Source organism: Oncorhynchus gorbuscha, linkage group LG16 (assembly GCF_021184085.1).
Source record: "Oncorhynchus gorbuscha isolate QuinsamMale2020 ecotype Even-year linkage group LG16, OgorEven_v1.0, whole genome shotgun sequence".
NCBI lineage: Eukaryota > Metazoa > Chordata > Actinopteri > Salmoniformes > Salmonidae > Oncorhynchus > Oncorhynchus gorbuscha.
This window is the reverse complement of record NC_060188.1, coordinates 67,492,756-67,508,899: the sequence shown is the minus strand read 5'-3', so window position 1 is coordinate 67,508,899 and position 16,144 is coordinate 67,492,756. Positions and strand designations below refer to the sequence as shown.

The window sequence follows — 16,144 nt, the reverse complement described above, 5'->3', positions numbered from 1 at the left end:
TTCTCTGATAGAGTTCAGTGTGTCAAATCGGAGGGTCTGCTGTCCGGACCTCTGGCAGTCTCTATGGGGGTGCCACAGGGTTCAATTCTTGGACCGACTCTCTTCTCTGTATACATCAATGAGGTCGCTCTTGCTGCTGGTGAGTCTCTGATCCACCTCTACGCAGACGACACCATTCTGTATACTTCTGGCCCTTCTTTGGACACTGTGTTAACAACCCTCCAGGCAAGCTTCAATGCCATACAACTCTCCTTCTGTGGCCTCCAATTGCTCTTAAATACAAGTAAAACTAAATGCATGCTCTTTAACCGATCGCTACCTGCACCTACCCACCTGTCCAAAATCACTACTCTGGACGGCTCTGACTTAGAATACGTGGACAACTACAAATACTTAGGTGTCTGGTTAGACTGTAAACTCCTCCTTCCAGACCCATACCAAACATCTCTAATCCAAAGTTATATCTAGAATTGGCTTCCTATTTTGCAACAAAGCATCCTTCACTCATGCTGCCAAACATACCCTTGTAAAACTGACCATCCTACCAATCCTCGACTTCGGCGATGTCATATACAAAATAGCCTCCAATACCCTACTCAACAAATTGGATGCAGTCTATCACAGTGCCATCCATTTTGTCACCAAAGTCCCATATACTACCCACCATTGCGACCTAAACGCTCTCGTTGGCTGGCCCTCGCTTCATACTCGTCGCCAAACCCACTGGCTCCATGTCATCTACAAGACCCTGCTAGGTAAAGTCCCCCCTTATCTCAGCTCGCTGGTCACCATAGCATCTCCCACCTGTAGCACACGCTCCAGCAGGTATATCTCTCTAGTCACCCCCAAAACCAATTATTTCTTTGGCCGCCTCTCCTTCCAGTTCTCTGCTGCCAATGACTGGAACGAACTACAAAAATCTCTGAAACTGGAAACACTTATCTCCCTCACTAGCTTTAAGCACCAACTGTCAGAGCAGCTCACAGATTACTGCACCTGTACATAGCCCACCTATAATTTATCCCAAACAACTACCTCTTTCCCTACTCTATTTAATTAATTTATTTTGCTGTCATTATTTTTATTTCTACTTTGCACATTCTTCCATTGCAAATCTACCATTCCAGTGTTTTACTTGCTATATTGTATTTACTTTGCCACCATGGCCTTTTTTTGCCTTTACCTCCCTTATCTCACCTCATTTTCTCACATCGTATATAGACTTGTTTATACTGTATTATTGACTGTATGTTTGTTTTACTCCATGTGTAACTCTGTGTCGTTGTATGTGTCGAACTGCTTTGCTTTATCTTGGCCAGATCACAATTGTAAATGAGAATTTGTTCTCAACTTGCCTACCTGGTTAAATAAAGGTGAAATAAAAATACATTTAAAAAAGACAACTGGGAACTCGGGGAAAAAATATGTTTTGAATGGTCATCCAACTCGGCATTGTAAGTCGGGAACTCAGGCCTCTTACTAGAGCTACGACCTGAAGATCACTGAGGTTATCATGATTCGACTGTTTTTTTCAGAGTTCCCAGTTGTCTTGAAAGCACCATAAATCCAGATAATCCCAGACTTTGATGACAAGGTTTGATGAAAAATTTGCCCACGAAAGATCGCCTCACCATCTTCCTGTTCAAGTGAGCACAGCACAACAAGGTGACTCCAAAATGTCTTGTATGCTGCTGCATAAATTATGTAATATGCCAGGGAGATATGTATACTGTAACTAAGAAAGTAATACTAAGTGTGTGTTGTGTTCTAAGCTGTTAGTAGCCCATGTGCCTCACCCTAATAATTTGGTTTATTTTCCACTCTTAATTTCGGCCTACTGTTCTGACTTGTTGGTGCACATGTAGCCTATAACCTGTTTTAAAGAAATGTAATCATTGAATATTGTAAGAGCTTTCATTGTCTGCTTATATTGCCCCTTTATTTATCCTATGGTTCTGACTTGGTGTACAGGGAGAACACTGTAAGAACAGCCCATGTTCTGATTTCTGTTGCTGAACATTTCAAAAGTGCTGAACAAATAGTGATATTGACTACGTCCGTCCAAGCTCGCTCATTAATGTCTTAATCGAAATTACGGATTGCCTCTTCCACTTTTCGTACCCTTATGCCATAGTTGTGTACATCTTAATTTTCAGTAGAAACCACGTTTGTTTAAGCAAGTCAGCCATATCAGTTAAGTTTCCTTAAAATGCAGTAAATGAGGCTGAAGGAATTGTTTCGCTGCCAGACAAGGCTCCGCTGATAGCCAGGTGTAGCATTGGTAAGATGTTGGGACTGCTGTTGGGACAGCTTTATTTAGGCCCTAACAGTTTGTGGGCACCGTTTGTCACTGTTATAGTGTAATTAACATATTGTTTAATGTTGTGTTGTGTAGTGGCTTTGCTGGCATCATCCCCAATTTTTTGTTTGCCCCACCAAGATTCACATGCTAAAATCACTACTCGTAGCCGTACACACCAACAACCGTTGTTTTATATAATAACACAAGAATGATATGCGCCCCAGTCCGATATATACAAGTCTAAAGGAAATTAAGCCGTACATGATTTTTTTTTGCCAAACAACCAGTTACATGAGGGAAAACCAATGAATACATAATTCTGGCACGGCAGCCATGGCCATAAAGGTTGTAGCTTAGCATTTTGAAGAGTTGCAGCCTCCTCGATTCTATGTTGAACCTCATGAGAAGTTTCGGATTCCATTCTCCTTCCTGGTTAAATGTACTTGTCAGGTCCCTCACAAATGCCAGCTGGATAAGCTGGGCTTTTTGTAAATGTAACATGCTCTGTGTTCAGAGTTCGTGTTCACTGAATACGTGAGGGTGAAGAACGAATTATCGCACATTGCTGTAGATGCCCCAAAAAATGTTATTCATGTTTCAGTGCCAACAGCACAGTCGGCATTGTTGACAAAGGCCCTCCTTATCGTTGAAGAACACTGAGTGGGATCCATGTGTTGTTGCTGCGATTTCACTTTTCAAGAATGTGGTGATCCACAATGAACTCTGCTTCCACTGGTTCAGTTTTGGTTAGATTCAACAGATCATCAGGTGCTAGTGGCTAGGGTAATGGAGGTGCAGGTGCTTGTTGTGATGTTACCCTCGTGCTGCTGGTGCAAGGCCCTGGCTCTTCTCAATCTTGTTGGTCTGCAGGTGGTGTGGGGGATGGGCGTTTATTATATTTGCTGCTAGGCTCCTTACACACGCACTTCTGCTTTTTGTTCGTTATTATTTACTCCCAATTATATGTACTCTCTTAGCACCCCTGGTGTGTGTGTGTATGTGTGCACACACATGGGTTCCACCTTACTCATCAATATATGTTAACAAATGCTGTATTTTTTACCATACTAAGTATGTCGTTTGCATAAAATAGTATAACATGTTGTATTCTAATTTCATAAATTGTTACAAACTCTCAGTTTTGAATAAAACATGAAGATTTGTTAATAGTATGACCACCCTACCTTCAATTACTGGTCTTAAATAACTGTACTATGTATTCTGTCATGTGTATGCCTCATTTGCATTATATAGCATTTTAATTTAATACATTTGATTTGAATCATCATAACAATATGACCATCCTATCCTGAGATATTGGACAAAACATGTTGGGTAAAAAAATCCAAACAGGTGATTTGGTGCAATTGTTTACTGGTTTTTTTAAATGCATTTTATTTTAACTTTATTTAACTAGGCAAGTCAGTTTAAGAACAAATTCTTACTTACAATGACGGCCTACCCCGGCCAAACCCTAAACCCGGATGACACTGGGCCAATTGGTGCCACCATATGGGACTCCCAAACACAGCCAGTTGTGATACAGCCTGGAATCGAACCAGGGTCTGTTGTGACGCCTTTAGCACTGAGATGCAGTGCCTTAAACTGCTGTGCCACTCGGGAGCCGACTCGTGATTAACACGGACCTCTCCACAACTTTTTCTATTAATTTAAAAACAAGTTATCTCAACAATGGTAACTGCAATCCTCATGAAATAGTGTTTTGTGTTACTGCAAAGCTTCTTTATAACTTGTCATTTAACGTATAACACCAGAACCAAAGTTTAATTTTGTTCCCTAACACCCTACCACATGCAGTAGTATATGTAATGTAAGCCAATATAGACTAGGCTAAATATTGAGTATTTATAATATTTAGATGACAGTAGATGGCTGTTAGGAAAATAGATCATGTTTACATGGATATATCAGTAATTTTACATAAATAATATGCTTACTACAGTTGTTTTCAGTAATATGAGGTTTTATTACAATCGAAAACGCGTTATTATGGTCCAATAACAATAAAATGTCCCTCACGCCCACCGGTGAAATTATTATGCAGCGATGGTGGAGAAGAAAATAGCAGGTAATGTTTGGTGGTGTTTGTATTCTTAAACTGATTGATCTACTCTGCTGTTGGTGATCAATTAAAATGAAAAAATTACTCGCAGCATGTCCTTACGCTACACTAGTGAGATCCCATTAGCACACTCTAACTAGATATCACAATGAAAATAAACGGCATGTGGCTCATCCTCCGCGCGCATCTCAAGACCAGTAACGTTAGTAACGGTCCGGGGCAAATTCAAAACCCACCATTGTAATTTACAATACTTTATATATTTATTGTACAGTGTCCTCTTAATTGATTACAACAATTCATACTAAATACGTTATTTTTGCAAATACATATTTTGTTTCCTATCACATCCTTTTTCTTTTTACAGTGCGATCCCAGGACCCAGGCCAGCGGCGCGTTTTGGACTGCGCTACGCGCCAGCGACGCTTAACCAGACAGCTAGAAGCACTTGAAAAGGACAATTTCCAGGATGATCCTCATGCCAGCCTACCCCAGCTGGCCAAGAGGCTCCCTCAGTTTGATGACAGCAATGAGTCTGGTAAAGGAAACATAATCAGATCAGAGATATAATATTACTAATATTCCAAGACGTTTTGCAATGACTGCTCTGTCAATTCATGACTCACTCCACTCATATCTTCAGGCAAGAAGAGGAAGAAGACAAGAGGAGATCATTTCAAATTGAGATTTCGGAAGAACTTCCAGGCTCTACTGGAGGAAGAGGTGAGGTCCATAAGTTAGCCCCCTCTGCAGCTATGCTTTCCTCCCCTCACTTCAATCATCTGCTCCTTCTCAGTTTCATTCCCTCTCCCACCTGTTCCCTGTAGGAACTAAGTGGGAATGAGGGACCTAACTACCTGACTGCTTGTGCCGAGCCCTCCAAACTGCCACAGCGCCACTTCTGTGCCGTGTGTGGCTTCCCGTCTCCCTACACCTGCATTTCCTGTGGGGCACGCTACTGCTGTGTCCGCTGCCTGGGCACACATCATGAAACCAGGTAAAACCACTGACGCTGCAGAGGGCTCTTCTCTTTTGGTTTAGTGTTGTTAGTGCTATGATGGGTAGAACTTGTGAGAGTTATTCCACTCTTAATTTAGCGCCATTTCCATGACTCCCTCTCTCCCTCCTTCTCTCACAGGTGTCTGAAGTGGACTGTGTGATGCTCTCAGTTGGTACGTGTGAATGGCTGCCTCATTTTATTGCTTGATCATATGTCGTCCTGTCATCAACTGAAGGACAGGTTTCTTTTTTGTGCAGCATCAGAGTATCTGAATGAGTTGTTGACTCCCGTCCAGTCAGTCTGTGTGAGCTATATGACTCTCATCCAGTGAGTCTGAATGAGTTGTTTGACTCCCAGTCAGTCTGAATGAGCTGTATGACTCCCGTCCAGTCAGTCTGAATGAGCTGTATGACTCCCATCCTGTCTGTCTGAATGAGCTGTATGACTCCCATCCTGTCCGTCTGATTGAGCTGTATGACTCCCGTCCAGTCCGTCTGAATGAACTATATCACTCTCGTCCAGTATGTCTGAATGAGCCATATGACACCCATCCAGTCAGTCTGAAAGAGCTGTATGACTCCCTTCCATAGCACCAGACAGTGGCTGAATGGGGACAGTGCTGTTGCTATCGCAACAGGCATGTGGTGATCTAATGGGAGCCCCTGCATGAGATAGCGATAACTCAGAAAGTGAATGGTGTTCAGCCTAGGCCTGAATGGTGTTTCGCCTAGGCCTGAATTTGACAATCATATACTGAACAAAAATCAAAACGCAACATGCAACAATTTCAACCATTTTACTGAGTTAAAGTTCATAAAAGGAAATCAGTCAATTGAAATCAGGTAATTAGGCCCTAATCTATGGATTTTACATAACTGTGCAGGGCACAGCCATCGGTGAGCCTGGGAGGACGTAGGCCCACCCACTTGGGAGCCAGGCCCTGCCAATCAGAATGAGTTTTTCGTCACAAAATGACATTATTACAGACAGAAATACTCCTCAGTTTCATCAGCTGTCCGGGTGGCTGGTCTCAGATGATCCTGCAGTTGAAGAAGCCGGATGTGGAGGTCCTGGACTGGCGTGGTTACATGCGGTCTGCGGTTTTGTGGCCGGTTGGACGTACTGCCAAATTCTCTAAAATGACATTGGAGGCGGCTTATAGTAGTGAAATTAACATTCAGTTCTCTGGCAACAGCTCTGGTGGACATTCCTGCAGTCAGCATGCCAATTGCATGCTCCCTCAAAATTTGTGGCATTGTGTTGTGTTTTATAGAGTGGCCTTTTATTATCCCCAGCACAAAGTGCACCTATGTAGTGATCATGCTGTTTAATCAGCTTCTTGATATGCCACATCTGTCAGGTGGGTGGATTATCTTGGCAAAGGAGAAATGCTCACTAACAGGCATGTAAACAAATTTGTGCACAAAATTAGAGCAAAATATTATTCATGTGCGTATGGCAAGTTTCTGGGATATTTTATTTCAGCTCATGAAACATCAGACCAACACTTTACATGTTTGCGTTTATATTTCTGTTCAGTATAGATTCAAATCTGGATTTTATTAACAGGGCACTTTTGACGCCTCAGTGCAATTTTTTGATTTATCAACAACAACAAAAAATACCTTGTATGAGTGATATTTGTCTAAAAGCAAAAAAAGGACACTAATTATTAAAACCTTAAACCAGCACTTGGGCCATGAATATTTTTTAATAGAAAGACAATATATTTACAAACACTTTAAACGGGCTACTTTTGAGCAGTAGCCAAAAAACTAATTTCTGAACTTGTGGCAATATCCTGTGGTCTAAGTGGACCCTGACCACAAACCATATTTATTGAAATGGATATCAGCAGTAAGTCATACTTTCAATATATTACTCTATTACAGATAGTCAGTACTCGGCAGCTCTACTGCGGAAGTTATTTAAAAAATAGGTAGCGTTATTATAAGTGAAAGAATGTTATGATCACAGATAAACTGCTCAGATGCTGCAGGTGGCTACAAAGTCTGATTGATTGTACTCAACATGTATGCACAATATTTATTTTATTTTATAAATCCTTAGTCACACAATCAATCTCTGTTTGTTAGATAATGGAGAGTGCATCTTAGAGTTATTCAGATTCATGGCTAAGTTATTGCTACATATTAAGTGCATGCACTGTTCCCTTGTAGTCATTCTTACAGTAAATTCAGTCAAAAACAAATTGCCTGGCAGCTTTGTATATCCAGGAATCGATGATTGGGACATCACTGGATCAGATCCTGAGTTGGAATGCGTTCCTTTCATTCAAGTAGTCTCACTGTGGAGATTGGTAGGCTACAGTATCTGACTGTAGCCTATCTGAAGGGCATCGTGACAAAGTACGTAATTCACATAGTCCTTGTGGGAGCAGTCTTAATGATTGGCCTTCATGCTCTGCAGCTCGTGGCTGTCTGAGAGTCCACAGCTGGCCTTGTGTCCATCCAAGAGCTTGGCTAGGGTCTCCATTTAGAGGTCATGATAGAGGTCCACTTCCTCCTGAGTGGGGGAAGGCCATTTTGGCACTGGGAAAGGACCACCCACTGAAGAGGAATACACAATGAATGAGATACTTAACACAATGTTGCTGTACATACTGTATACCATAGAGAATGAGAGCATTTGTTCAAATCTACACAAGCACTGCGTTCTACAATCAGATTACTCAAAGCATTTTTCTGTGAATATGTGAATTGCAAAGGTTTCTATCAACTTACTAAACTACTTCTGAAGCCACTACTTCTGCACACTACTGTGTAACAGAAAAAAACAAACCTCAGTTACCGAAGGCGACTCTGTGGAAGAGATTGTGCATCATAAGACATTTTCAACATTACAAACAGTGGTGACAGGGCAGTGGTAAGAAATCCTGAACCAGTGTTCACCCATGAACAGACACTGGGCAAAGCCCATGATCTTCTTAAAGAGTTGCTGTAACCTCCAGCCCACATTGCCATCTGAGAAGATCACCTTGTGGAAGATATTGTTCTCCCCATACGAGTAGACGAGCATCAGATCAGCACTGATGAACAACGAGAGAGATTAGAACTGACCCGCTGAGTTATTATGGGTCTCTATCTAATAAATGTACAAATAAGTCATTCATAAACCCAGCCTAAAGCAGTAAGCCAGGCAGCTTGGTGGACCTAGGGATCAATGATGTAGCTATGTGATGTATGGTTGTATTATTTTATAACTACAACACTGTGCTTTCTTGTGAATTTGTGGCCTTTCACTACAGGTCCATTCATAAAATAGATAACTCACCCAAACTCCAGAGCCACCCGGACAAAGCCTTTCCTCTGCTTCATAACCACAGTGTTGACCCCAAGCAGACTCGGAAGAGACTCAGCAGCGCCCCCTATCACAATCACTACCGCATTGCCTTTCTCACTTTTCGCACCCCACTGAGCAGAGGCAAAGAGAGATACAGATTGAGGAATAGAAGCTGGGACATTAATGTGTAGAAACAGTGTTCAATGCTGTAAAATGAATAGAGGGGTGTTTAAAATGATTAAGAAAGTTTGGCATAGTCTCCATACATACAAAAGTATGTGGACACCCCTTCGAGGATTCGGCTATTTCAGCCACACCCGTTGCTGACAGGTGTATAAAATCGAGCACACAGCCATGCAATCTCCTTAGAAAAACATTGGCAGTTGAATTGCCCTGCTGAAGAGCTCAGTGACATTCTGTCATAGGATGCCACCTTTCCAACAATTCAGTTCGTCAAATTTCTGCCCTGCTAGAGCTGTCCCGGTCAACTGTAAGTGCTATTTTTGTGAAGTAGAAACTTCTAGGAGCAACAACGGCTCAGCTGCGAAGTGGTCGACCACACAAGGTAATCTATAGGTGAAAGAAACGCAGGTGAGGTGCTGGCTAGCGGAGTGGACACTTTTAAAAAATAAAGGAGAGCTGCACACTCTAGGATCTCAGATGCAAAAAAAATATCTATATTTTTACATCCAACATTTTGACAGACAAGCTATTTTCATCATACCCTGATAAAGACAGCTTGTCTGTCGAAACGTTGGAACATTATTTTATTTTTTTGCATCTGAGCACCTAGAGTGTGCGGCTCTCCTTTATTTTTTTAAGTAGACCATACAAGGTCACAGACTGACGAGTAAATATCATCTGTCCTCAGTTGCAACACTACAGAGATCCAAACTGCCTCTGGAAACAACAAGCACAAGAACTGTTTGTCAGGAGCTTCATGAAAGGGGTTTCCATGGCCGTGCAGCCGCACACAAGCCTATATTCACCATCTGCAATGCCAAGCGTCGGCTGGAGTGGTGTAAAGCTCGATGCCACTGGACTTCGGAGCAATGGAAACGCGTTCTCTGCAGTGACGTATCACGTTTCACCATCTAGCAGTCCGACGGGCACATCTGGGTTTGGCGTCTGCCAGGAGAACGCTACCTGTCCGAATGCATAGTGCCAACTGTACAGGTTAGTGGAGGAGAAATAATGGTCTGGGTCTGTTTTTCATAGTTTGTGCTAGGCCCCTTAGTTCTAGTGAAGGGAAATCTTAATGCTACAGCATACAATGACATTGTAGACGATTCTGTGCTTCCAACTTTGTGGCAACAGTTTGGGGAAGGCCCTTTGCTGTTTCAGCATGGCAATGCCCCAGTGCACAAAGCAAGGTCCATACAGAAATGATTTGTCGAGATCGGCGTGGAAGAACTTGATTGGCCTGCACAGAGCCCTGACCTCAACCACATCAAACACCTTTGGGATGTATTGGAATGCCGACTGCGAGCCTAATCGCTCAACATCAGTGCCCGACCTCACTAATGCTCTTGTGGCTGAAGAGAAGCAAGTCCCTGCAGCAATGTTCCAACATCTAGTGGAAAGCCTTCCCAGATGAGTAGAGGCTATTATAGCAGCAAAGGGGGTACAAACTCCATATTAATGCCAATGTTTTTAGAATGAAATGTTCGACGAGGATGTTTCCACATACTTTTGGTCATGTAGTGTACCTTCATTGGGAAGTAGTCCCTAACTTGCTTTGCTCTTTCCAGTTTCTCACAAATGCAGTTCAACTCCCCCTGGTGGCGACAGTGTAGTACTGTCACAGAATCAAATAAAGTTACACACAATCAGGTATGAGATTTTTGTTTACTGTTTACTTGAGAGTTAAAGATGCACAGCAAATTCGTAACATATTGTACGATTGGATTTGTAACATACAAATTGCCATACGAAATGGCCAACGTAGTACATCATTGGATTACGTGGTACACAATTGGATGATGTGGTACACCGAAAATGGGGACCCGTTTTGGCTTTTGTGCCATATGAAGTAGAGATTAGACAGCGGGCACAGAGAGGTTAACATAAGGTAAACTGTCAACCCAATACAATCCAGATCTGAGGAATAGGGGATGGTGAGTGAGTCCACAGGAAGGGATGCAAAATATGAGTCACTTAGAAATGTCATTTTTTTAAAGAAAAGCACATTTTTTGTTCATTAAAATAACATCAAATTGATCAGAAATACATTGTAGACAAAAAAAAAGAAGATCAGAAAGAACACAGATACTGGACAGAGGAAATCTGCCTAGAAGGCCAGCAAGCATCCCGGAGAAGCTCTTCACTGTTGACGTTGAGACTGACGTTTTGCTGGTACTATTTAATGAAGCTGCCAGTTGAGGACTTGTGAGGCGTCTTTTTCTCAAACTAGACACTGTAAATTGTAGTTCACATGGAGCCAACCATGGTTAAATGTAACCGCTGAAAACCCCTATTTACTGAGAATGGTTTTTGAGAGCTAGGTATGTGCTTGCACCATTGAAGTCGAAAAACAGTATGAGAATGATAAGTTGTAGTTACATAGATGAAAGGAAAAGTGTGAGCATTCTTCATATTTACTTAATAGGACTAGGACTGTATATAGGCCTTCCTAAATTATCTAACTATTATCATATGAGCACCACCATATAATTAGTTCTAGCCTACGGAATATCAATAAAAAGATCAGGGAAATGTTTTAGGTCTATCTGTCATAACACAATGTCAAATTGATATTCTACCAAAAATTCTACTTGACAAACTGAATGCACTTGGCCAAGCTGGTTAAATGACATTTAATTGGAGTTGGTTTTTGTTCATGGCCGGACTAACATATTTGGGGCTGCAGGGCACCGACCTTCAGCTGGAGTGTTTGGCAAGTGTCATGTCAGTCACAATGTTTAAAGTATGTTCCAGTGTCAACGTGCATTGAAATCTGACATGAATGGGTGCATTCCAGATACACATATCATTACATTATATTGATGTGGTTCATGAGACGTCAAATGCTTATCCTGACACTGAAATGATCTGATGCATGCCAGCTACACAAATTCCATACATGCCCTATATGTCTTCTGACTTTCTAGACCATGGGAGGATCCCTGTAGACCAGGGGTATTCAACCAGGGGTCCATGGAACCCTAGTACTGCAGGGGGTCTCTCTATATACAGTGGGGAGAACAAGTATTTGATACACTGCCGATTTTGCAGGTTTTCCTACTTACAAAGCATGTAGAGGTCTGTCATTTTTATCATTGGTACACTTCAACGGTGAGAGACGGAATCAAAAACAAAAATCCAGAAAATCACATTGTATGATTTTGCATTTTATTAGCAAATGACACTTTTTGGAGCCAATTACGCTCACTGGACGGTCTGACATAGGCTTTGAAAAAGCACCCACGAATAAGCTACCAGTGCAGCAGGTGCCGCTGGCAGGCTTTCTTAACTAGGATATGCATTTTTGCCAACACGTGGCTAACCTTTGTTTAACCTGCTAAACAACTGCTCTTAGTGTACCGTAGAAAGCCCTTGTTTCTCTATGGTGTAGTAGGTCAGGGCAGAACGGGGGGTGTTCTAGTTTTACATTTGTATGTTGGTGTTTTGGTTTGGTTCCCAATTAGAGGCAGCTGGTAATCGTTACCTCTAATTGGGGATCATATTTAGGTAGCATTTGTCACACCTGTGTTTGTGGGATATTGATTGTTTGTTAGTGTGTCTGGGCACTACGTTCTCATGGTCTTTATAAGTTTGTTATTTTGTTTTGTTAGTTTCACTTAAATAAATATGTGGAACTATACTCACACTGCGCCTTGGTCAGATTATTTCCAAGATTGTGACAGAATATCCCACCAACAAAGGACCAAGCAGCATGAAAATGAGGTAAGGAAGTTTTGGACTTGGGAGGACATGAGAGAACATGAGACCCTTCCTTGGCGGGAGTTGCCAAGGAGCATTGAAGGACACCGGGGACCACGGCCACAGAAACCCCATGGAGCTGGTGGTCGAGCAGCAGAGAGTGCCAGAACCCGTTTGGGAGTTGGAGGAGGAATTTGATGAAAGATTCCGGAGAGAGGTGGTAGCAATGAGAATGCTGCCGTACAGGTGTGCTGAAGAGCGTGACACCAGTCCGGTGCCATCTACACCGGTTTTACGCATCAGGCCTCCAGTGTGTCTCCCCAGTCCGGTGCGTCCTGTGCCTGCTCCTCGCACCCTCCCTGAAGTGTGTGTCACCAGTCCGGTGCCACCTGTACCGGCTCCACGCACTAGACCTCCAGTGCGCAGTCCCAGTCCAGAGCTTCCGGCGACGGTCCCCAGTCCAGAGCTTCCGGCGAGGGTCCCCGGTCCTGAACTTCCTGGCGACGATCCCCGGTCCTGAACCTCCTGGCGACGGTCCACGGTCCGGAGAGTCAGGCACGGCGTCCAGTCCCGCTCCATGGCAGGAGCCTTCCTCTGCGCCGATGTTCAGTCCAGGCATGGTGTCCAGTCTCGCTCCAAGACCGGAGCCTTCCTCTGCGCCGGTGTCCAGTCCAAGCACGGCGTCCAGTCCAGCTCCATGGTAGGAGCCCTCTGCGCCGGTGTCCAGTCCCGCTCCTAGGCCGGAACCTTCCTCAGCGCCGGTGTCCAGGCACGGCGACCAGCCCAGCTCCAAGGCCGAAGCCTTCCTCTGCGCCGGTGCCCAGTCCAGGCACGGCGACCAGCCCGGCTCCAAGGCCGGAGCCTTCCGCTGCGCCGATGTCCAGGCATGTCGTACAGCCTGGTGCCATGGTCGGATCCGGGGTCTGGGGGGGGAGGCTTCGACCTGCACCAGAGCCGCCACCGATACTAGTCACCCCCCCCCCTCCTAACCCTCCCAATTGGTTTCAGGTTTTGCGGCCAGAGTCCGCACCTTTGGGCCGGGGCATGACGAGGGGGTGTTCTAGTTTTAAATTTCTATGTTGGTGTTTTGGTTTGGTTCCCAATTAGAGGTAGCTGGTAATCATTGCCTCTAATTGGGGATCATATTTAGGTAGCATTTGTCACACCTGTGTTTGTGGGATATTGATTGTTTGTTAGTGTGTTTGGGCAATACGTCCTCACGGTCCTTGTAAGTTTGTTATTTTGTTTGTTTCACTTAAATAAATATGTGGAACTATACTCACGCTGCACCTTGGTCAGCTCATTTCTAAGATCGTGACATAGTGAAAATGTGTTTGGAGTTCCCTTTCTAGCTAATAGGCGATGTTAGAGTTTCTACATTCTCTTCCAAATATAATTTGGAGGTCAAAATAATTAACTGTCTACCAAATCTATTCATTTTAAAATGTTTATTACTTCTCCTTGCCGTTATCATTCACCTGATGATAAAGACAAGATGTGAAGCACTTTTTTTTTTTGCTAGGGTCTGGTTTGCCGGTTTGCCTGGGAGGGGGGTCCCTGGGCAAGAAAAGGTTGAAGACCCCTGCTGTAGGCCTGTGGAGACAGAAGGGCGCTTCCACATCTGGCTTTAAGGGGTTGTGAAATATGAAAAACAAGGTGTAGACTTATCACCAAATATGAATACATTTTAAAAGGGACTCACTATATGCTACATTATCTTGGACATGATTCTCGTTAATTTGACTACTCATTATCCTCAAACTCTGGCGCATTACTCAAATAGGCAACTGGTGCTCTACAGGCCTAGCGTCACCTGTCGCCCTTCAAAGAGAATAAAACACGAAAGGTAGGCCTATAACTATTTTATCTATCTAGAAAGGGTATTGAACTTATACCCTCAGCTTTCTCAAATTTCTTCCATCTCCCTGTTTTGGAGCTTAGCCATACACAGTACATAATGGATATGATTTCGCCAAGTGATATTTACATATAATCATAGAGAATCTATGGCTACAGACAGACAATGAAAACACTTCTAAAAAATGATCAGGAGGAACCAGGTAAAGACTATTTTCTCTGGTCAAGACTTAGAAAACATGTAATGGACTGATGCCTGCATGACTGGAATCTGAGGCTGAGATTCTTTCATTCTTACCATGCATAAGCTGTAAAACAATACAGGTTTTTAAAATGCTCCACTACATGACAGTGCCTTGATTACTTCTGGAAGTTTGTTTTGCACAAAGACTTTTCCGACATTGTTCACTATCCAGCATAAACTTATTTTTGTTCCATTTTTGTTCCATTGCCAAGGCAGGAGCTATTCTTCCTGGGGTCTGGCAAAATTAAGGCAGTTATTAAATTTAAAAAAACATTACAATACAATCATTACAGAAGTCACAACACACTAAGTGTGTGCCCTCAGGCCCATACACCACTACCACATATCTACAATGCAGAAATCCATGTGTACGTGTGTGTATAGTGCGTATGTTATCATGTGTGTGTATTCATGTGTCTGTGCCTATGTTTGTGTTACTTCATAGTCCCCGCTGTTCCATAGTGTATTTTTACCTGCTTTTTAAATCTGATTCTACTGCTTGCATCAGTTACCTGATGTGGAATAGATTTCCATGTAGTCATGGCTCTATGTTGTACTGTGCACCTCCCATAGTCTGTTCTGGACATGGACTGTGAAGAGACCTATGGTGGCATGTCTTGTGGGGTATGCATGGGTGTCCGAGCTGTGTGCTAGTATTTGTACCTTCAGGATGTCAACACCTCTTACAAAAACAAGTAATGATGAAGTCAATCTCTCTTCCACTTTGAGTCATGAGATTGACATGCACGTCATTAATGTTAGCTCTCAGTGTACTTTTACTTTTAATCCCTGCTGCTCTGTTCTGAGCCAACTGCAATTTTTCCAAGTCCCTCTTTGTGGCACCTGACCACACTACTGAACAGTAGTCCAGGTGCGACAAAACCAGGGCCCGTAGGACCTGCCTTGTTGATAGTGTTGTTAAGAAGGTAGAAACCAGGGCCCGTAGGACCTGCCTTGTTGATAGTTTTGTTAAGAAGGTAGAAACCAGGGCCCGTAGAACCTGCCTTGTTGATAGTTTTGTAAAGAAGGTAGAAACCAGGGCCCGTAGGACCTGCCTTGTTGATAGTTTTATTTAGAAGGTAGAAACCAGGGCCCGTAGGACCTGCCTTGTTGATAGTGTTGTTAAGAAGGTAGAAACCAGAGCCTGTAGAACCTGCCTTGTTGATAGTGTTGTTAAGAAGGTAGAAACCAGGGCCCGTAGGACCTGCCTTGTTGATAGTGTTGTTAAGAAGGTAGAAACCAGGGCCCGTAGGACCTGCCTGGTTGATACTGTTGTTAAGAAGGCAGAGCAGCACTTTATTATGCACAGACTTGTCTCCATCTTAGCTAATGTTGTTTCAATATGTGTTGACCATGACAGTTTACAGTCCAGCGTTACTACAAAGCAGTTTAGTCACGTCAACTTGCTTCATTTCCAAATGATTCAGTATGATATGTAGTTGAGGTATAGGGTTTAGTGAATGATTTGTCCCA

At 43.1% G+C, this 16,144-nt stretch overlaps 2 protein-coding genes across 2 annotated transcripts; one reads left to right on the top strand and one right to left on the bottom strand.

The window, feature by feature from the left end:
* The first annotated feature begins 4,347 nt into the window (after positions 1-4,347).
* On the top strand, positions 4,348-6,412 carry znhit1 (zinc finger, HIT-type containing 1). The gene is made up of 5 exons (XM_046303512.1): positions 4,348-4,391; positions 4,753-4,923; positions 5,029-5,108; positions 5,213-5,382; positions 5,524-6,412. The coding sequence occupies exons 1-5, from the start codon at positions 4,370-4,372 to the stop codon at positions 5,543-5,545; spliced, it is 465 nt and encodes a 154-aa protein (XP_046159468.1). The 5' UTR covers positions 4,348-4,369; the 3' UTR covers positions 5,546-6,412.
* Positions 6,413-7,881: 1,469 nt separating this feature from the next.
* LOC123999796 (diacylglycerol O-acyltransferase 2-like) lies at positions 7,882-10,403 on the bottom strand. Its single transcript, XM_046305819.1, has 4 exons — positions 10,398-10,403; positions 8,680-8,819; positions 8,298-8,434; positions 7,882-7,955 (listed from the first exon to the last, which is right to left on the bottom strand). Exons 1-4 carry the CDS (start codon positions 10,401-10,403, stop codon positions 7,882-7,884), a joined length of 357 nt encoding a protein of 118 aa, XP_046161775.1.
* Positions 10,404-16,144: the final 5,741 nt, after the last annotated feature.

What these genes read in the sequence shown, in the direction of transcription:
- LOC123999796 (XM_046305819.1), bottom strand. An exon ending in CGGGTGGCTCTGGAGTTTGG is followed by an intron (nt 8,435 to 8,679) that starts GTGAGTTATCTA and finishes GTTGTTCATCAG; the next exon opens with TGCTGATCTGATGCTCGTCT. An exon ending in TGCCCAGTGTCTGTTCATGG is followed by an intron (nt 7,956 to 8,297) that starts GTGAACACTGGT and finishes ATTCCTCTTCAG; the next exon opens with TGGGTGGTCCTTTCCCAGTG.
- znhit1 (XM_046303512.1), top strand. Translation starts at nt 4,370, where the DNA reads ATGGTGGAGAAGAAAATAGCAG. An exon ending in TGATGACAGCAATGAGTCTG is followed by an intron (nt 4,924 to 5,028) that starts GTAAAGGAAACA and finishes TCATATCTTCAG; the next exon opens with GCAAGAAGAGGAAGAAGACA. An exon ending in GGCACACATCATGAAACCAG is followed by an intron (nt 5,383 to 5,523) that starts GTAAAACCACTG and finishes CTTCTCTCACAG; the next exon opens with GTGTCTGAAGTGGACTGTGT.